This window comes from Erinaceus europaeus, chromosome 12 (assembly GCF_950295315.1).
Source record: "Erinaceus europaeus chromosome 12, mEriEur2.1, whole genome shotgun sequence".
Taxonomy (NCBI): domain Eukaryota; kingdom Metazoa; phylum Chordata; class Mammalia; order Eulipotyphla; family Erinaceidae; genus Erinaceus; species Erinaceus europaeus.
The window spans coordinates 23,829,058-23,851,270 of NC_080173.1; the positions used below are offsets into that span (position 1 = coordinate 23,829,058).

General features: G+C 38.8%; 1 protein-coding gene across 30 annotated transcripts in view; it reads left to right on the forward strand.

Moving 5' to 3' along the window:
• Positions 1–22,213, forward strand: part of MAGI1 (membrane associated guanylate kinase, WW and PDZ domain containing 1) — a 721,510-nt gene that overhangs the window by 546,704 nt on the left and 152,593 nt on the right. For all 30 annotated transcript variants that reach the window (XM_060202953.1, XM_060202959.1, XM_060202946.1 and 27 more), the window contains one exon: positions 21,459–21,578. In XM_060202953.1, the coding sequence (XP_060058936.1) occupies positions 21,459–21,578 (120 nt within the window). The remainder of the gene's footprint in view (positions 1–21,458; positions 21,579–22,213) is intronic.

The window sequence follows — 22,213 nt, forward strand, 5'->3', positions numbered from 1 at the left end:
ATCGAAATTTGTGTTTTGAAAATACTCAGCGGTGTAATGCCAGTTATAAAAAGGTGAAGATACTGACAGTATTTACATAATTCATTTCAGTGTAACCTAACAATATATCAAAAATCTGGGCTCTCATTTACAGATGAAGGGATTGAACTCCAGAGAAATTAAAGTCAGTTTGCCTCAGGTCACCTGTTAAGTGCTAGCTAGTTGGATTTAGATACAGATAGTGGAAAGTGTTTGTGTCCTCTCCCCCACTCCCCTTCCTGCCCCCTCTATATCTCATTTTCTCTTTTGGTGGGGAGGGATGTTGTCTTACATGATAGTTATCAAAGAGGCCCCCTTTCACATCTCACCAACATATGTGCTAGTACACCTCACCCACCATTTTTTCCATTTTTTATTGAACAGGACAGAGAGAAACTGAGAGAGGAGGGGAAGATAGAGAGGGAGAGAGAGACAGAGGCAGAAAGACAATTGCAGACCTGCTTCACCACTTGTGAAGTGACCCCCCTGTAGGTGGGGAGCTGGGGGCATGACCCCAGATCCTTGTGTTGGTCCTTGTGCTTTGTATTATGTGTGCTTAGCCTAGTATGCCACCGCCCAGCCCCCCTCTTTTTATTTTTAAATATTTTTGTAGATTATGCTTTTAATTCAGCATATGCTATTATTGCTGCTGTTGTTTCTGCTTTTCCTCCTCCTATTACTATTACAACTGTTACTCATATTCTTATTTAAAATTTGGGAGCCAGGCAGTGGCTCAATTAGTAAGACACACAAATTATGAAAGGACCTAGGTTTTTGGCCTTGGTCACCACCCACTGGATGGTGTGTGTGGGGGAGTTTCATGAATGACAGAGCAGGCTGCAGGTGTCTCCTTTCTTCTGCTCTCTCATCATATTTTTCTCTGTATCAAAAAAAAAAAAAGACTTGGAACCTGGGGCAAGAAATTACTTTTGGTGTTAGAATTTTGATGATTCCTATCCCTGGATCCTATATGGAAATTTTTGAATTGTGCATCAATCACTACTATTTTCTCCAGTAAATTTTGTGAAGTGTCCTTTGTTTTCATTTTTCAGTATTTCTGTGACCGTAAGCCTGTGAGTATATCAATATGGTTATGAAAAGTAGCAATACTTTCTGTTTCTGAAGTACTTACCATGGTTGTTGAATGTTGAGTAAGAACATGCAGTAGTGAAACTGCTGACTTTTAAAGTGAATAGCCTTAAGTTTTCTGTTTTTTTAATCATTCATTTCAGATGCAACATAATGTTGAGATTAGAAGAATCTTTCTGTTGAGTAGATTTTTCAGGCGATTTATATAATGAACCTTTATTTTATCTTCCTTGCATTTTGAAAAGCCAAACCTGTGGAAGGCTATAGCAATAACTTTTGAATTTATTAAAGACTCCAGTTCTTTGTTCCCCTCTGAGCAAAAAAAAAAAAAAAAAAAAAATGGCTTTTCCAAATGACAAGAATGTAACTGCTGGGTAAATAGGTTAAGAGGCAGGTATCTGGTGAAACCTCCTTGTAAGAACTCTAGGATTATCTGTCTCATCACCAGGTCTTTACCTGCTGACAGGAAGCTAATGACAGTCATACTCTGCTGCCAAATCAAGGAAATAAAGATGGCCTCTACCCTCTCTTTGCCCTTGCTCAGCAGGTACTGTCGACAGGGATGACGAATTAGATGAAACCCAAAAGGGAGAACCAGGAAGCATTTGTGATCTGGCATGTAATTACTACATGTAAAAGAAAACCAAAATAAAGCACTGTTTTCTTGTCCCATTCAGGATAGATTGCTTACATGTCACAATGAAAATGTTATTACTTTTTACTTAAGTGATTATAAAAATTTTTGTCTTACACAGTTGTTATCAGATCCTTGATTTGATTTTAACTGGAATTATATTAGGTTTAATTTGTATAAATTATAAGGACATAATTTTTATTATTAGGTTAATGCCCATCCTGTATGCTTAAAATCATGTGGCCATCTTAGTAGGCTACCTGACATCACCTTGTTTAGAAGGAGCTAATTTCCTTCTTTCTTTCTTTCTTTCTTTCTTTCTTTCTTTCTTTCTTTTTCTTTCTTCCTTCCTTTCTCTCTTTCTTTCTTTCTTCTTTCCTTCCTTCCTTCCTCTCTTTCTTTCTTCCTTCATTCCTTCCTTCCTCCCTCTTTCTTTTTTATTTTAAAATTTTTAATTTATAAAAAGGAAACATTAATAAAACCATAGGATAAGAGGGGTACAGCTTCATACAATTCCCACCACCAGACCTCCATATACCATCCCCTCCACTGATAGCTTTCCTATTCTTTAACCCTCTGAGAGTATGGACACAAGGTCATTGTGGGATGCAGAAGGTGGAAGGTCTGGCTTCTGTAATTGTTCCCCGTTGAACATGGGCGTTGACAGGTCGATCCATACTCCCAGCCTGTCTCTCTCTTTCCATAATGGGGAAGGGCTCTGGGGAAGCGGAGCTCCAAGGCACTTTGGTGGGGTTGTCTGTCCAGGGAAGTCTGGTCGGCATCCTGCTAGCATCTGGAACCTGGTGGCTGAAAAGAGAGTTAACATACCAAGCCAAACAACTTGCTGAACAACCATGGACCTAAAGGCTGGAATAATGCAGATGAAGTGCCGGGGGGGGGGGGGGGGGGGGCTCCATTTTGTAGATAGCTAGTAGGCATATTTTAGGTATATTTCAAAGGGCCAGTAGCTATACTAGTGTTTTGTTGTTGTTTGTTTTTGCCTGAGCCTGAAATATGATATGCAGGTGGATCCTAATTATTGGCTAGGGAGAAGATGTCATGGCTGGGAAAAGGACCAGAACGCTGGATCAGGGAAGAGAGTAGCTCCCTAATATGGGAAAGGGGTATAAATATAGTTGACTAAACTCCATTGATTTGATGTGATCTGGGGCCCTTAATTTAACTTAAGAGCCTGTATGACCTCTACATCCCTATAGATCTGAGCTCACATTCTGTGGTTATGAGTAGGGACATTCCATGCTGCCCCACTATCGACCCATCTTCCTCTGGTGTAATGCAGAGTATGTTGTCCATCCTCCCTTAGGAGGATGGAATATTCTCTACCATTTTTGATCCAAGTTTAGGACAAGGTCCTATGGGGACCCACCAAGGGGTCTATTTTGTTGTTCCTGATAGAGATGACCAATAACAATGAAGAGAGGGATTTGAGTTCTAGGCCCATCATATCTGTTTGGGAATCTCAAGACTCCCCAATTAGGGCCCCAGCTAGTGGAATGGCCTAATAGTGACTAAGAAGTCATCCTTAAAGTATATCAGCCTCTTGCCCTTATTCAGCTTTTGCAGTTAGAAGGAGCTAATTTCTATTAGAAGGCGTAGAATTTTGTTTACGTGTAATGGCTAATCTAAGTATCTTTTAATAATGGATATTTATACTTAATTTTGCTTATTAAAAACTGACCACTTGTTTCCTACTACTACTTTTGATGCTTTCTGTAGCATTCTAATGAAGTGGTTATTTTAAATAATAGTGGGTAAAAATAAGATTTTTGTTTATTAGATCAACACAGACTTCTGTTCATCAGTGTATATTCCAAGCAAATGTTTAGAACCTTTAATGGTTTCCTTAAATATCACCTCTAAAAATAACATAATTTGCCTTAATAGTGTGAAGAAAATAATAATTTCTATGATTCATCTATCTAGGAAGTATATAGTCTGTAATATAAAATGAACCAAGATGTGTCAAAAAGTACTGTATAATGTGAGAATGTACTTGCTCATTGAGAAATGAACTAATCAAAATGAGGATAATAGCAGTTAATCAACTGGATCTAGATCATTTCACAGTTGCTTCATGTCATATATATATTGTATTGTGACTTATAGTAACAAAAATATGACAAGCATTAATAAGGTAATGGATGATCACAGGGTGTAATAGAAAGTCAAGGCAGCCCCCGATGAGCTTTTTCATGATTAAGTAATATGATTTTGAAAATAAATAATACTCATTGTCAAAAACAAAGTCAAGGCAGTAATTCAGTTTTCTAGGAACCTGATGATGTCTTCATTAATAGTTGAGAAGTGTAAGTGGTTTATGAAAGATAACTGAGTCTCTAAAATGAATTCAGTTGTCTGGGAACTTTCCTAGTGATATTCAAATGTATATGTTTCTCCAATTTTGCTCATAAGAAACTTTTGAATAATAACATTTTTGGTGAATTTTCAAGGTGTATATCCAAAAGAAATCTATTTTATTTATTTTCCCTTTTGTTGCCCTTGTTTGTTTTTTTTTTAATTGTTGTTGTTATTGATATCGTCGTTGTTAGATAGGACAGAGAGAAATGGAGAGAGGAGGGAAAGACAGAGTGGGGGAGAGAAAGATAGACAGAAACCTGCAGACCTGCTTCGCCGCCTGTGAAGCGACTCCCCTGCAGGTGGGGATGCGGAGGCTCGAACCGGATCCTTCCGCCCGTCCTTGCGCTTTGTTCCATGTTCGCTTAATCTGCAGCGCTTAATCTGCAGCGCTACCGCCCAACTCTCCTAAATCTCCTATTTTTTTTTTATGCCCTTCACTCAATAACCCTTCAACACTGTGCCTAAATATAGTCTTAGAAATTTTTCTGGGGAGTCGTCGGTAGCGCAGCGAATTAAGCGAACATGGCGCAAAGCGCCAGGACTGGCGTAAGGATCATGGTTCGAGCCCTCAGCTCCCCACCTGCAGGGGGGATCGCTTCACAGGTGGTGAAGCAGGTCTGCAGGTGTCTATCTTTCACTCCCCCTCTGTCTTCCTCTCTTCTCTCCATTTCTCTCTGTCCTGTCTAACAACGACATCAGTAACAAGAACAGTAATAAATACAACAATAAAACAAGGGCAACAAAAGGGAATGAATAAATAAATAAATATTGAAAAAAAGAAAATTTTCTGTCCCCACTGTTATTATTTTACATTTAAAAAGGCAGTATTCTTGTGTGTTCCTGTAAGAAAACATCCTTTGTTTTTTTTTTTTTGGGGGGGGGAGGGAAGATAGTTGAGATTCATTGGTGGCAAACTGCTCCTGCTCTCCATTCATCTCCACAAATGGTAGAGAGGTACAAGGAATCACACAATCTTGCCCTCTCTTAGAAGTATTTGCAGAATTCAGTAGGAGGGAAAAGTTAGCACTCTCCCCTTTTTCTTCTGTCCACATTGAATTGCTTTTATAATTACTCTGTCTTCTGTTATTATACTTAAATTAATTACTTTTTTTACCTAGTTATATATCTTTTCAATAGCTACCATGTGAATAATAATATTATGACATTGTATATGTGAACATTATACCCTCACATTTAGACACTATATTCCAGTAGACATTTTCCTGTGGATAGATTTTAGCACTAAATGACAGCTGATGAAACCTGTTGTATTTATAGAATGTGTTGATTTTCTGTTTTTAAAATTAAAACATAATTCAGAAAGTTGTGTAGTAGAGTTGTATTCCTTTGTGTGGAGACTCTGAAAAAAATAGTAACCAAAAATTGCTTGTCAAGGCAAACGCCAAATTTTTTTTAAGAACTGAATAAGGCACTATAAATAGATAATCTTTGTACTGTGGCAGCATTACAACATATAATCTGTATATGGACCCTTTTTTTTTTTTTGTATGCTCTTTTCCGTTCTTTTTCCACTTTTAAAAAGTAGATTGTGTTAGTGAAGATGTCTAGTTATGGTCACTGCTTATTGTATGCATATTCTGTAGTTTAGGTATTTTGCATGTGTTGTCTTATGTAATTCTTACACAGCTATATGTAGCAAGTTTTATTATTTCCATTTTACAGATAAGGAAACCAAGAACCAAAGTGATAACTTTACTGTGGTCTACAAAGCTTACGAGTTTCAGAATTTACATTCAAACTCACTGAGTTGAATTTTAGATTTGTTTTTTTTTGCCTCCAGGGTTATCACTGGGGCTTGGTGCCAGCACTATGAATCCACTCCTCCTGGTAGCCGTTTTTTTTTTTTTCCATTTTATTGGACAAGACAGAGAGAAATTGAGAGAGGAGGGAGATAGATAGGGAGAAAGATAGACATCTGCAAACCTGCTTCACTGCTTGTGGAACATCCTCCATGCAGGTGGGGAGCCAGGGGCTCAAAGCCAGATCCTTGTGCAGGCCTTCGCACTAGTTACTACTATGTGTGCTTAACTGGGTGTACCACGGCCCAGCCCCCTAAATTTTTCTTTATTCTATCATTCCAGAAGGTATGAAAGGCTCTCCAGAAGGAAAATGATATAACATGGTCAGTAATTTCTGATCCCATACTTGCTCTTGGCTCTAAGGGAATCAGCTATTAAATTGTTGAAGAATGAGTTATACAATTCACATTTATTCATGGAAATGTAGCAACTCTATTAAATTGTAATATGCTTGATGATAGAGACTACTTTTCATTTATTTGTGCGTTTCTGTAGTATAGTACCATTTTTAACAGCTGTATTGATATATACTGTGTATGCCATAAAATTCACCTCTTTTAAAGTCTACAATTTGACATTTTTATTATATTTCTAGACATACAGGACTGTTACAACCACCTAATTTTAGAACATTTTAATTAGACCCAAAATAAATCATATCTATTAGCAATCTCTCTTGTTTTGTTTAACTAAAAAAGAAAATTGTCAAGTAGCAGAAGTACTCAGCATTGAACTCACATAGTCATCTAATTTATTTAATTTTTATATACTTAATTATAGCTTTTCATCAAAATTATTTTACATACTTATGAAATTGTTTGGCTAAAACCATTGGAGTTACTGCATTCCATTTTTTTTACAACTGGTATAATTAATTTTTTAAAAAGTAAAAGTATTACCTATCATAATGAAGAAAATCAATATGATCTAATTTCCCTTTATTATAGAATTAGAATGTCCTTAGAATGGTATTTCTGATTTCTGGAATTCCTTTCTTACTTTCCTTTTTTTTCTTTCTTTCTTTACCAGAACACCTCTAGCTCTGACTTATGGTGGTGCAGGGGGTTTAACCTGGGGTTGAAGCCTGTGAAGCCTCAGGCATGACAGTCTCTTTGCATAGATAGCATTATGCTGTCTATCCCTGCCCCAGAATTCCTTTATAAACAAAAATACCTCAAGATAATCCTCAGAGGTTGATTTTTGATAAGTCTATACCTAACTCTGGAGATTCTTATCTTTTGTTTTCTGAATGTTGTATGTTTAATCAATCAACAACAGTTTAAGAATGTTTATTTTCCTGCTTTTAATGAATGCAGGGTTTCCAAGAGTCTGTATGTGCAATAGTTCCTTTACTCATAAAAAGGAGAAAGAATTCAAACTCAAGTTATTACTTGACTTTCTCATTCAGTGATTTATAGCCGAATTCACCTGATTATTCTGCTTAAAAGATAGTGAGACATATTTACTGAAGACTTGGGTTTCAGATCAAGGAAATAGTAGAAGAGGGATATACTTTCTCAGTTCTCAGTAGCATCAGTTTTCTTTCCGTGTGTGTGTGTGTGTGTGTGTGTGTGTGTGTGTGCGCGCGCGTGCTGATTTTTCCAAAGCTTAGGAGCTCAGCTCAGCTTCCCTCTTTCTTCAACTAGTCTGCCTCCCTCCACTCCAGAGTCTCTTTGTGCAAGATCTTTCACTACTCTGTGACAGTTAATTCCTGGCTCTTCCATTTACTGTGTAATTTTTTGCAAACACATAGTCTTTTTCTAAATTTTCTTTATTCATTTATTGAATAGAGACAGAGAGAAACTGAGAGGTAAAGGGAAATAGAGAGAGAGAGAGAGAGACACCTGCAGCACTGCTTCATTGTTCATAAGCTTCCCCTCTGCAGATGGGAAGTGGGGGTTTGAACTCAGGCCCTTGTGCATGATAACACTGGCACTTAACCAAGTGTACCACCACCTGACCCCCCATACAATCTGTGCCCATTTTCTCCTCTGTAAGATATTGGACAATAATAGTATGTACATTATAGGATCATTACAAGGATTGTATGAGATAGTACATATAAAGTGTAAATGTTAGTCATACTATAGGTTTTTACTATAAATCATTTTTTAAATATAAATTTGCCGAGGACTTTTTAAAAATATATTTTTAAATATGTGATTTATTTTTTTTTATTAGTGAGAAATATAGAAGAGATAGAAAGAACAAAACGCTGGTATATGTGCTGCCAAGAATTGAACTTGGGACCTCATGCTTGAGAGTCCAATGTTTCCCCATTGCACCACCTCCTGGACCACTGCCAAGGACTTTTTATCTTTGGGAATTGATTTGTAGCTCATCATTATTCTGTGTTTGTGAGAGCTATGTTGCTATTTCTTTTTTTTTTTTATGGATGAGGGTACTGTGTGTCTAATAGAAGAATTGTTGAAAACGCTAGAAGAAGAAGTGACATAATTGAGTGGCAGAACTAAGATTAGGGCCTGTTTCTTATATACCTACTTCTTCCTTTTCTTTTCTTTTTTTTTTTTAAATTCTTTCTTTACTTATTGGACAGAGACAGCCAGAAATTGAGAGGGAAGGAGGTGATAGAGAGGGAGAGTGGCAGAGGGAGAGAAACCTGCAGCCCTACTTCACTACTTGTGAAGCTACCCCCTGCAGGAGGGGACCAGGGCCTCAAACCTGAGTCTTTGTGCACTGTAGTGTGTGTGCCTAACCAGATGCGCCACCACCTGGCCCCAACTCTTTCCTTTTGTATTGCTGCTTTTGTTATTGGGTGTCATTTTGCTTGCCAGAGACTCCCTTAAGCAAATGTATCAAGTATGGCATTCTTCAGAGTATACATTTTCCCTTAACATTGTGTGTATCTCCTTGAAAGACAGCATGCTCAGACTTGTAATAACAGAGCCAAATGAGCTTCAAGAAATGAATATAGAGCCTGTTTGAAAAATTAGTGTTAAATGTCTTCAGCTTGGATGTTCAGTTATTTTGTCATTTGAAGCTTCTTCCTCCCAAGTCACAGTCGCAAAGAGCAAAGATAGAAGTAAGATCATGGAAATCAGATGAGATGTTTTCTGTCTATGGAATTAATGCCAAATTCTTATTTATTTCAAGTGACTGAGGGATGATCTCTTAATTAGATTCCTTTGCTGCCTTCATGCAGTGTTTCTACATGCAAGATAGATCCTGAAAGGGTCTTCTGATTGCAGGCATGCGAGTTGTAACTAGCATGAAATAATTGTCTCTACACACCTGCTGTTAAGCAGTTTGATGGCATTCAATGCAAGACATAATTACTGAGCATTCTGTATTACAATTCAGGACAGAAAGATGAAGGTACTGTTTGTTTTTTGTTAAGGTGAGATGTTTAGGGAGATGGAATAAATAATGAGTCAAAATGGTGCTTCTCAAGATCAATTAACATCGCATATGTATTAGAGTTCTCAAGGGAAAGAGAACCAAATAGGGTATCTATACATCTATATGTCTGTACCTCTGTCAAGATATTTATATGTATTGGCTCATGCAGTTACAGAAACCATACAGTGCCACAATCTTATTTTGTGCAAGTTGAAGAAATGAGGGAACTGGTGGTGCCATTCAGTCTGAGTCCAAAGTTATATGATACATAACTTTTATGTCCAAAAACCCAAGAATAAGAAATGGGCAGTGGTATACCTGATAAGAGTCTGCATGTTACACCTATTCATAATGAGGCATCAATTTTTTAAGTAAATATTTTTTAAAAAAATACTTTAAACTTTATTTATTTTTTAGGATAGAGAGAAATTGAGAGGGAAAGGGGGTGGAGAAGAAGAGAGACAGAGAGACAGCTGCAGTACTGTGTTCACTGCTCAAAAAGCTTTCCTCCTGCAGGTGGAGACTAGGGGCTTGAACCCAAGTCCTAGTGAATGGTAATACATGCAATTAATCAGATGCTCCACTGCCTAGCCCTGAAGCATGAATTTTAATTATACACAGACCCATTCAGATCCTGAGGTCTTTAAAGGCAAAATCCTTAGGTTCTCAGTTTATCTCTGATAGAGACACATTACAGCACGTGTGTGTGTGTGTGTGTGTGTGTGTGTGTGTGTGTGTGTTGCTCAGTGGCACTAGCTGACCGTGTGAGACACATTAATTTCCTCGACCATTGTGATCCCACAATGTTGTCAACTCTGTGAGCTTCAGTATTGTCTGAGTTCATGTCCCCCTGCTATTTGTTGTTGTTTTTTTATTTTATTAGTGATTTAATATTGATTTACAAAATTACAAGATAAAAGGGGTACAACTCTACACCATTCCCACCACCAAAGTTCTGGATCCCAATTTCCTCCATTGGAAGCTACAGAAGTTCTACTAAGGTTGCAAATATGGGTTAATTATTATTTATACAACTATCTGTCTATATTGTCCATTTTTTAAAGGTCCCATCTTCACTTCCTTTCCCACTTATACCTATTACTATGTCCAAATGTTCCTCCCTTTTTCCTCTTTTCTCTCTGGGTCCTGATGGAGTTGGAGTTCAGAGCCCCCTCATCATCTTTCTCCTGTCATTTCTCCTCCTCTGGAAGTATGGACCAAAAATCTTTTTGGATGAAGGTGGGAGTTCTGGCTTCTATAATGGCTTCTCCACTGGACATGAACATTGGCATGTCAATCCATACCCCCACCCTGTTTCTATCTTTCCCTAGTGACTGAAAGGTGGTAAGATATAAAGCAGGACAAAATGATTAATGAATAGGAACCAAAAAGTAGGAACAGAGCAGATGAGAATAGGGACCTTAGGGTGAGAGAAGTTAGGACTGTGAGCTCATACAGACAGGAACTCAGAGGTTACACAGACTCCTGTGCTAAATTTTTTTTTTTAATTCACCCTGTCCTCTTAAGTATGAGTCTCGTAGTCCTTGAAGCTCTGACTACCCTGTCCAATTCTCTTCTCTTATTACACCGAAATTTTAAAAAAATATTTATTTATTCCCTTTTGTTGCCCTTGTTGTTTTATTGTTGTAGTTATTCTTGTTGTTGTTGTTGGATAGGACAGAGAGAAATGGAGAGAGGAGGGGAAGACAGAGAGGGGGAGAGAAAGATAGACACCTGCAGACCTGCTTCACTGCCTGTGAAGCAACTCCCCTGCAGGTGGGGAGCCAGGGGCTTGAACTAGGATCTTTATGCTGGCCCTTGCACTTTGCACCACATGTGCTTAACCCGCTGCGCTACTGCCCGACTCCCTACACTGAAATTTTTTCCCACTTCTTTAACACACCCGTTTCTCTTGCTCAGGGTCTTTTTTTTTTTTTTTTTTTCATATAGGGCCCTTTTATATGAGCACCTGGATACTTGTCTAGTATCTCATCACTTGTTCCTTATTGTGATTCGTTGTTTTTATCGTCACCATTAACTCTAAGCTTTCTCAGGGAAGGATCCCATAGCCATAACTCAGTATCTAGCATAACATAGTATATACATTAGAAGTACAAAAATCACTGTGCACCAATAATAGTCCATTAAATACATATTAAGTAAACTGTGCATTGCAATGTGCTGACTTTTTCAGGTAGGGAGTCAGAGACAGAGGGAAAGATGGAAAGACACCACAACACTGACACTTCCTCCCTCCAAAGTGATGGGGGCTAGGCTTAAACTCAAGTCTCACACATGACAAAAATGGGTGCACTGTCCAAGTGGAAAATCTTGCTGGCATTCAGAGGTTAATTCTCATGACAGTTCCCACTGACAAAAATTTGAAGGTGGTGAACTTATCACTCATGATAGCTAAGTGGTATTCCATTGCATATATATCTCACAACTTCACCTTCTTCATCTCATCTTGGATGGAGCTTGAAGGAATCATGTTAAGTGAGATAATCCAGAAAGAGAAGGATGAATATGGGATGACCTCACTTGTAGACCAAAGTTGAGAAAAGCAGAAAGGGAAACACAAAGCAGAATTTGGACTGGGTTTGGTATATTGCACTGAAGTAAAGGACTTTGGGGCAAGAGGAGGCTTTCTGGTCCTGCTGCATGATGGTGGAGAAAAACCAAGGCTGGGGGTGAGAATGCTTTGCAGAAAATTGAGAAATTTTACACATGTACCAACAACTGTATCTACTGCAAACCATTAATTCTCCAATAAATAAATAATGCATGCTAATTACAAAAAGACACAGATTTGAAGCATTTGAATAGCATTGACACATAGTAAGTGCTCAATAAACAGTAGTTGTTAATGATTCCTTAATCAGGGGACACTCCCAACAGTCATATTTTATGGGCAGTTGTGTTTCCTTCATCTTTGTCTCTTCTTACTCCTTTAGTGCTTCATTTATTTCATATATGTACCATAATTATAGGAAAATCTGCTTAAATATATTCTTTCAAGGTGTAATTTTAATATGAGACAGATAATAAACATAGGTACTTTTATAGTATAATGATCTAAGAATATGATAGTTACATCATATGTAAATTTGTGGTTATCTTTTTTTTAGATGTTTATTTATTCCCTTTTATATTGCCCTTGTTTCATTGTTGTAGTTATTGTTGTCCTTGTTGGATAGGACAGAGAAAAATGGAGAGAGGAGGGAAAGACTTTCTGGAGGAGAGAAAGACACCTGCAGACCTGCTTCACGCTTGTGAGGCGATCCCCCGTCCCCTGGCAGTTGTCGGATCCTTACAGGTTCTTGGGCTTAGTGCCACCCGCGCTTAACCTACTGTGTCTGACTCCCATGATTATCTTTTTTTTAACAAAATTCCAGATGTTGTTGTTCTTAGCAATGTGTGAAAATTCCAGTTGCTTCATTTTTGTTGCTCTTGTTTTTTATTGTTGTTATTGATGTCATCCTTGTTAGATAGGACAGAGAGAAGTGGAGAGAGGAGGGGAAGATGGGGAGAGAGGGGCTCGAACTGGGATCCTTACACTGGTCCTTAACCGGGAAAGGGTAGGGAGGAGAGGGAGGAGAGGGGAGGGGAAGGGAAGGGGAGGAGGGGGAGCAGAGGTGAAGGGGAGGAGGGGGAGCAGAGGGGAAGGGGAGGAGGGGGAGCAGAGGGGTAAGGGAGGGGGGAGGAGGGGAGGGGAGAGGAGAAGAAAGAGGAAAAGAAAAAGAAAAAGTAGAGACAGGGTCGGGCTGTAGCACAGCGGGTTAAACGCCATGTGGCGGAAACCGCAAGAACCCGAGTAAGGACACAGGTTTGAGCCCCTAGCTCCCCACCTGCTGGGGGTCACTTCACAAGTGATGAACCAGATCTGCAGGTGTCTATCTTTCTCTCCCCCTCTCTCTCTCCCCATGTCTCTCTATTTCTCCGTCCCATCCAACAACAACAACAGCAATGACAACAGTAATAATAATGACAACAACAGGGGTAACAAAATGGGAAAAATGGCCTCCAGGAGCAGTGTATTCTTAGTGCAGGCACCGAGGCCCATCAATAACCCTGGAGGAGAAAGAGAGAGAGAGAGAGAGAGAGAGAGAGAGAGAGAGAGAGAAAGGAAGGTATTTAACCTTTAGTACTTAACACACTTTTCGGAACACTTTTATTTTTATTGTCATTGCCAGAACTTGACAACTCCAGGCTGACTTTTTCAGATGAAGAATGAGAGAGAAACAGAGAGGCAGAGGTGGGGTGGGAAGGGAGGAGACGCGCCACAGCACTGCATCAAAGCTTCTCTCAGTCCTCCAGGGCTCTCATGGTGTAACAAGAGTCTAAACCTGGGTCACATACAGCTTTAAACTTGGCCAGCTTAGAAAAGTGTTTTCTATGCAATAATAATATTGAATACTGATAAAAACATGAAGCAGGGAGTCGGGCTGTAGTGGGGCTCTTCTCCCTTCTTTGTCTCCAGGGTTATTACTGGGGCTCCTCAGCACTATGAATACACTGCTTCTGTGGCATATTTATTTATTTACTTATTTATAGGACAGAGAGAATAATTGAGAGAGGAGAGGGGTAGGCAGAGAGGAAGAAAGACAGAGGCACCTGTAGACCTCCTTCACCATTTGTGGAGAGACTTATCTGCAGGTGGGGAGCCGGGGGCTCAAACCAGGATACTTGCACGGGTCCTTTCACTTCATACTATGTGTGCTTAACCTGGTGCTCTACCTCCCAGCCACCAATATCTTCTTCTTAAATGATTTTTATTTAACGTTTTCAAATAGGTTGATTTGAAAGGAAAATATAAAGAATGTTGTACTGCTGTTGCTAAGATATGTCAAAGCTTGTGAGTAGAAGGTAACTGCATGAATTTGGGAGGGAATAACATATTCACTTCAGCTCCATTCCATTTTACTAGAACACAAACATCCTGAACCTGTCCTGGTTTTTCAGCCAATTCTTAGCAATGGAAACAGGTTTCTCATCATAGAAATGGATTTTTTTTTTTTTCTTAACAGAGAAGCAATTGATAGTACTATAATATTTTAAAGTCTTGTTAGATTTTGATAAACAGGATCAGGTTAACTTAACAGCAGGTTAAGTCATTTAAGTATTAACAGTTTAATCTTAGTAGGACAATGACTCTGCTCTTCATAATCTGGTCTTGAGACCCTTTAGGCAGGTGCTGAGTGATAGTTTGCCTTGACACCTGATGGTGTTAGCAACATTTAACTGTAGGGAATGGTATGTCAGTGTATCACCTCTAGGTTTATTATTATTTTTTTTTTGGGGGGGAGGAGACATCTCACCTGGATATTTCAGGAGAATACCTACAACCACAAGAGAAACAATTAACTCCAAATTTGGCTTCATTTCTGTGGCCTTGTGGAGTTTGACAAGGAAGGTCACTTTCTGATTTCCCTAGCAAGGGTCACTGAAGCCAGGCACACTGAAACTTTATGGACCATAAAATGTGCATAAGAAGCAAACAGCCACTCAAACTTTTAAGTGTCAAACTTTGAGGCACTTCTGATTCATATTCAGACATTCAGTAGGACATAACTCAAATTAATATGCTAAGTTATGATCTCAAATTGGAAATGGTTACTGGTATTCACTTCTCTAGTGCAAATCTTGTAGGGATGATAGCACTTAATAAGGACTCTTAAGTGATAGTTTGTGGTTTAAAAAATGAAATCAGGCAGAAAAATAATATTACATTCTCAGCTTTATTTGTAACATTTGTAATTAATAGCTATATAGGCAGGTGTTACTGACCTTGTTGCTGTCTTCCTATGAGACAGGAAACTTTGGAACCTAATATCTGTTTGATTCACTTGGAGCCTACATCTTTTTTCATTTCGTTTCTTTGAACTGATTATATTTATTTGTTGTTGTTTTAAATGTTGCACTAGAGGTTGACCTCAGGGTCTAATATATGTGTTCTACTACCAGGTCACCTCCATATATCAGTTTTCTATCTTGTTTTATTTTATTTTATTTTATTTTTTGACAAAGTGAGATAGAAAGGGAGAAAGCACAAATCACCCCTCTACCATCAGTGAAGTTCCATTTGTTTTGTGTTGCTGTCTTATGTGGTATCATGGATTGAATCCATGGCCGCCCAATACAAGTACAGCTCCAATGTTGATCACTTCCCCTGACCAGAGCCTGTGTAGTCTTTGGAAGACTAAATTAATATGGAAGAAATTTGAGTATGGTACTCAAGATTCAAGTCCTCTATTTTTTTTCAACAATTGTTTTATTCAAATCATGTATGAGGGGGGTCAGGCGGTGGCACAGCGGGTTAAGTGCACATGGCACAAAGCACAAGGACCAGCTTAAAGATCCCGGTTCGAGTTCCCAGCTCCCCACCTTGCAGGGGGGTCGCTTCACAGGCCGTGAAACAGGTCTGCAGGTGTCTATTTTTCTCTCCCCATTTCTGTCTTCCCCATCTCTTTCAATTTCTCTCTGTCCTATCCAACAACGACAACAACAATGATAACAACAAAGGCAACAAAAGGGCAAAAATAGCCTCCAGGAAGCAGTGGATTTATGGTGTAGGCACCGAGCCCCAGCAATAACCCTGGAGACAAAAAACAAAACAAAAAACAAATCATATATAAATATGCATATCATATATGAATACAACTACATACCTGTCAGTACAACTCAGAGTGTGAGATGTATTCCAAGAAGGAAGCAATCATTTTACCTCTTTCATTGCTGAACTGACCCTCTTGAGATTTACCATTTTTAAGGACTAATAGTAATTATTTATTTATAAAACAGACATTCTCTTTATGATTTCCTTTTATATTTTTCAACAAGATACAGTGATATTTTGCAGATTATTTTTGTCATTGATTTGTGTCACTCAGATTTACACTATAGATGTACTTTCTGATTATTCTATGTAGGTCTAACTTCTAAGAAAACGGGCACTCAATTTTTGTTCTGGAGGGACATTTTTATGTTAGACTTTCTGTTTCTGCTACAATTCATACTGTCACACATAGTTAAGGAAATGTTTGTTTGAAAAGAAAAGAACCAGATTATCAGACTGCTCAAGCTTATGAAATTATGGGGATCAAACTTGAGGTCTCATACATCCATGGTCTGTGTTCTACCACTGATATATCCCCACCATTATTTAGTGTAAAAAATATCTTTTTTTCCCCAAAGAAAGTAAATTTAAAAGGAACCTTTTCCTCAATGATTATGGCATATCTCCTACATAGTGTAAGGATGTTTCTTGATATTCTTTTGAGAGCTAAAGGTGCTTTGGGGACGTTGCATAATGCTGGCAACCTAAATGCCCTTATGATTTAGAACTGCACTCACTAATCCATTTGCCATGAGCCTTATGTAGTTATTTACATTTAAAATAATTAAACTGAGATAAGATTTTATATTCCAGTCATTGGTTACACTAGCTAAGAAGCAATGGTGACTGTTACCAGTCTGTGGTAATTATATTATGTTTTTTACCAGAGTGGTGCTCAGCTCTGGTTTATGGTGGTGTGCAGGATTGAACCTGGGACTTTGGAGCCTCAGGCGTGAGAGTCTATTTGCATAATCATTATGCTATCTACTCTCTGCCCAATAGCTATTATCACCAAATGTAACTACCACATTAGCACAAAAATGGAAGAAAGTCCTTTAACATAACATTGGTTTAGAAAAAGAGATGCTAAAGTCAGACTCTACATTCAAATCACAGCTCTGTTCAGCTTATGTAATTTGTGGCTTTGGGTGACTACTTAGTATCCTCAGAGTTTATCAGTAAATGAATATAAACATAATCCTACTTTTCCTCGTGAAAAGAAATATGATATTATTATTTTTTATTGTATATAAACACCATTCCCACTACCAAAAGACTGTAATATATGATTTTATTAATTAAGCACTGAATAGTTTGAGATGTAAGTAAAGGTCTAATTAATGGAAGCTAGTATTCTATTCTTAGAACTTACTATTTGATAAATCTGAAAGAACAGTTAGACATCTTTTTTTTTTTTTGGTTCAAAAGCCAGTAGCTGCAAAACACTGGCCTGATTTTTAGCTAAACAAGCAGAAGCCTGTATTATAGGCTGTAGAGAATCCCAGTTTGTCAGCCTGGTAATTTTTTTTTTCCTCCTAATGTGCTGTCCCTGGGATACATGATAGAATTTGTTTCACTTCTCTTCTGCCAGGAAGTAACCCTTCTGGCTTTGTTAGAAGCGTGGTTTGTAATAATTGTACCCACCCCAGATGGCTCCTGAAAACCCTTTGAAATGCCATCTGCCAGGCGTGTGTCCAGCAGGCAGCCTGTCATTCTGCTGGAAGAAAAGAGGAGGCGGGGTCCCCTTCCCAACCCTTCTTTTCCCCATTCACTGAATGGAAGCTGGTCATGTTGGCCGAGACCCAGAGCAGTTGCTTGAAGGATAACTGGGAATAAACCTCCTGTTAGCATGCAGAGTGGAAAGAGCTTGTCTGAGTATTAAACCCTGAAGGTTTTGTGGGTGGAGACTAATCCCCCTCCTCTTCTTCAACTCAAAGGTCACTCTAAGCATATTTATTTACGGAGGACAACCATTCTGCCAGTTTCATATTTCCCCTCTAAAATGTTGTACTTTGGGAGTTCTTGATTGTTTCGAATCCTTTCAGGAAATTAAGACCCAGCGCTGATTCTTGTCTTTAAGATAAGTCTCATAAACTGATTCTGAAATCTTGATCAGAAAGAAATGGCCAAGAAAAAAAAAATGGCTATGGAAAGAAGGGAGGGGAAAAAAAAAAAAAACCCTAAAGCAGCACTGTCTGGTTTGAGAGGACTTAAAAAACTCAATAAATCTTTTGTTTGGTTGTATTTATCCTCATCACTCTGGGAGGTGGGGAAGTGGATTAAGCTGATGGAATTTCATATGGGGTTGGGAATAAGAGTTACCATATAGAACATATTTATGACAGATCCTTCACAGCAAGTTTCAAAGAGATTCTATTCTTGCAGTGCTCTGGAATTTCCCAATATGATGTAGACTGTTTATGTTTTCTAAGCTGTCTGAACAGCTTTTTCACTTGGCTCCATGGCATCACACCCGCCCCCATTGCTCCTGCCTGGTTGACTGCTGCCTCTTAGTCTCAGGTTTGAGGATCTTCTTCTCTCTGTTTTGAAATGTTACAGGATCTTATGTAACTCAGCTTCTGGCTTCTTTTTCTATGCTCTTTCCTTAAATTATGGCTTTCTCCCTTTTGTCTTCAAATGCTTGTGCCTTCCCAGTCACTCCCAAGTTTATATTCTGATCTTTAGACTTATGCCATCTATTGTTCACAACTTTCTGCACCTTGTTGTCTTAATAAGCATCACACATTTTTTTTCATCCAAAAGAGAACTTTTAATACTTTGCTACATGATCTCTGTTAATGGCACAGTCCATTTATCCAGGTCTGTTCTTTTGTTTTTCTTGCATAACTTGCTTCACAAAACAAGTTCTGTTCTATCTTCCAAATAAATACCTAGCTGACATGGTTAATTGCCCCCGCCCCCTTTTTTTTGCCTTCAGGGCCTGGCGCCTACACTATGAATCCACTACCCCTGGAGGCCATTTTTTCCCATTTTGTTGCACCTGTTGTTTATTGTCGTTGTTGTTATTATTATTGTCAATGTTGTTGGATAGGACAGAGAAATCAAGAGAGGAGGATAGAGACAGACGAAAATTGAGAGGGAAAGGTGTAATAGAGAGGGATAGAAAGGTGGTGGCATACCTGATTAAGTGCACACACTGTAGTGCACAAGGACCCAGGTTCAAGCCCCTGGTCCTCACTTGCAGGGGGAAAGCTTCATGAGTGGTGAAGCAGGGCTGTAGGTGTCTCTCACCCTTTATCTCCTCCTCTTCTCTCAATTTCTCTGTCTCTATCCATTAAAAAACTTCAAAAAATAAAAAAAAAATGAGAGGGATAGAGACAGAGAGACACCTACAACACTGCTTCACCACTCGTAAAAGTTTTTGTCCTGCAGGTGGGGGCCAGGGGCTAGAACCTGGTTCCTTATGCATTGTAACATGTGCACTCTACCAGGTACACCACCACCTGCCTCCTAGGTGTCATTGCTATCTCTTCCTTGCAAATGAAGAAACCAAGGAATAGCAGAAACTGAGGAGCATTCTCAAGATCAAAAATTGGGTAGGCAGTTCATGAACCTGTCATCCCCTTAGCAAGCTTTGCTTGTTTTATGTTTCTGGAATATCTACTATATGTCCAAAACTGGAGATATAAATTTAAGAGTTTTGAGGGATTCACCATTTTCTAGGTGAACCAGAAATGGAAACACATAGTGAATAGTATCAGCTTAACTTTGAACACTACACTAGAAGAAGTCATTGCAAAAAAAAAACACTCCTGCCTGATATGTTTGTATTTTTTCAAAATATATTTATTTATTTTTGATAGAGATAGAAGTTGAGAGGGAAGGGGGAGATGATGAAGGGGAAGGTAGAAGACAGGGAAAGTGAGAGACACCTGCAACACTGCTTCATCACTTATGAAGCTTCCCCTTTGCGGGTAGTTGACCAGAGGCTTGAACCTGTATCCTTATGCACTATAATGTGCTGGCTCAACCAGGTGCACCACCACCCAGCCCTTCTGTATACATTTGTAATACAGCCTTGTGCAAAAATTTTCAGTATTTATCACCCTCTTATTTTAGGTAATAGTAAAATCAGACTAATTTAAAAAGTACATTTATTCTCAGTAAACATGCAACAAATGTTGAGTGTTAATTTTAAGAAAATTCTGAATTTACACTTTATACACGTGGAAATGATACATACAGCCAAGTGATCAGAGAGTGCACTCTGTAGGGACATTATATCAATAAATATATAGTTCTGCTCAAAGGTTTTGAAGTTCCCAGAAATGTGGACAGGGAGGTGGTTCAACAGGTAGACTGCAAGAGTTGCCTGCACGAAGGCCCAGGCTCAATCCCCAGCAATGTATAGACTGGAGTGGTATTTACTCCAACTTTTTTACTTCTGTCTGTCTGTTGACCTATCGATCTTACTAGCCTTCCCCTCACCCCCCCCCCCCATTTAATAAGTCTCTAAGAAATAATGTTTCCAGGAATGAGAAGAAGTTCTTGCTTCCTGTATAAGAGATGTTAACTTTAAAGCACCATAATGGTGCCTTAAAGATGAGCTGTTGCCAATCAGATCCTCAACTTGAATGAAGAAGCAGAAATAATTTACTTTACTCTTCCCCCCCGCTTTTAAATTTGATTTAACATTGATTCTCTCTTTTGCTCTCCCATAATATTTAACATAAGTTCCCAGGATGAACTACATTATTGCTTCTTGGTTAATTTCCTTTTCTTGATTTACTTGTTTGTAACCCACATTTCTTCCTCTTTAGCTCTCTTTTATTCGAGATTGGACTAATGGTGACGTAGCTACTGTCAAGTCTCTATCACTTTATAATAGGAATTATTATATTTGTTACAGGAAAAAAAACAGATCAATTCTAGGGGAGAATTGTCTAGCAAAATGTAGTCTTCTTTCTTTGGGATTCAAAATTTATGGGTGGCCTCTTTTTACCAAACATATTCATTACAGGAAGAGCAGCAGTGTTTTAATCCCTGGAAGATGTCTAACTACAGATCTTGGGCCATTGCATTTTTCTAGTGATGTGTTTATGCAGTGGGTGTCATTTTCTTCAAAGAGCTTATTACATTGGGACTTACCGGATGTACTGAAGAATTCAAGAATTCCAGGGTCTGTGATAAAAACATAAGCCCCTTAGACTCTGGGTTTAGGGTGGATAACTTTTTAGTATTTACTCGAGTCCTGAAAGCTACTTATTATGAATGCTGTCTTCATGAAATCCATTCTACTGTTTTTCATTTAGGACATTTGCAAAAACATGACATAATTTTCTCCAGGTTACATATTTGTGTTTGATTTTCTCTTCCTCCCATTGAGTGGTTCCCAGACACTGGAAGGATGACCTGTTAGAAAGTATTACCTCCACCAAGTCCCTCTCAGGGCAGATAGGTTTGCAGAATCTTAGGTATTTCAGCTTACTGAACAGGTTATTTTAATTACACCTGGATGTGGAGCTTCTTGTTTGAGTTGACTGATGGTTTCTTGTGCCTTTCTTTGTCTTGTCTGCTGCAGGCACAACCCGATCTCCAAGAGAAGGAGAAGTGCCTGGCGTGGATTATAACTTTCTGACTGTGAAGGAGTTCTTGGACCTTGAGCAGAGTGGGACTCTTCTGGAAGTCGGCACCTATGAAGGTGAGCTTATTTGTATGCACTTAACCAGGTGTGCCATTGCCTGGCCCCACGGTGAGCTTATTTGTACAACAACAACAACAAATAGGAGTCCTCTCTTGGCACTTCGGAGAACTTAGGGGCATCTAAATAGAAATGTTTTGTGAGTTAGTGAGGTTCTAAAGAACTATAGGAGATTGTTACTCAACATCATGTGGTTAGTAATGATACATTTATGGAATGTGACTTTTGTGGAGGTCTCTAAAAAGAATCCTCCCCTCCCCCCCTTCAGGACTTTTTCCCCTTTATTGATTTATGAAAAGGGGGTGGGGGAGGAATAGTGTGCCTGTGTGTTGGTTGGTTGTTTTAATATAGGTATGCATGGTATTGGAAAGAGATGAAGATGGGGGCCAAGTGGTGGTGCTCCTGGTTAAGTGCACATATTACAGTGTGCATGGACCCGGGTTCAAGCCACTGGTTGCTACCTGCAGGGGAAAAACTTCATGAGTAGTAAAGCAGGGCTGCAGGTATCTCTCTCTGTCTCTTTCCCTCACTGTTCCCCTCTCCCCTCTCAATTTCTCTGTCTCTATCCAATAATAAACAAATAAATAAAACAAAAAAATATTTCCTTTTGTTGCCCTTGTTTTATTGTTGTAGTT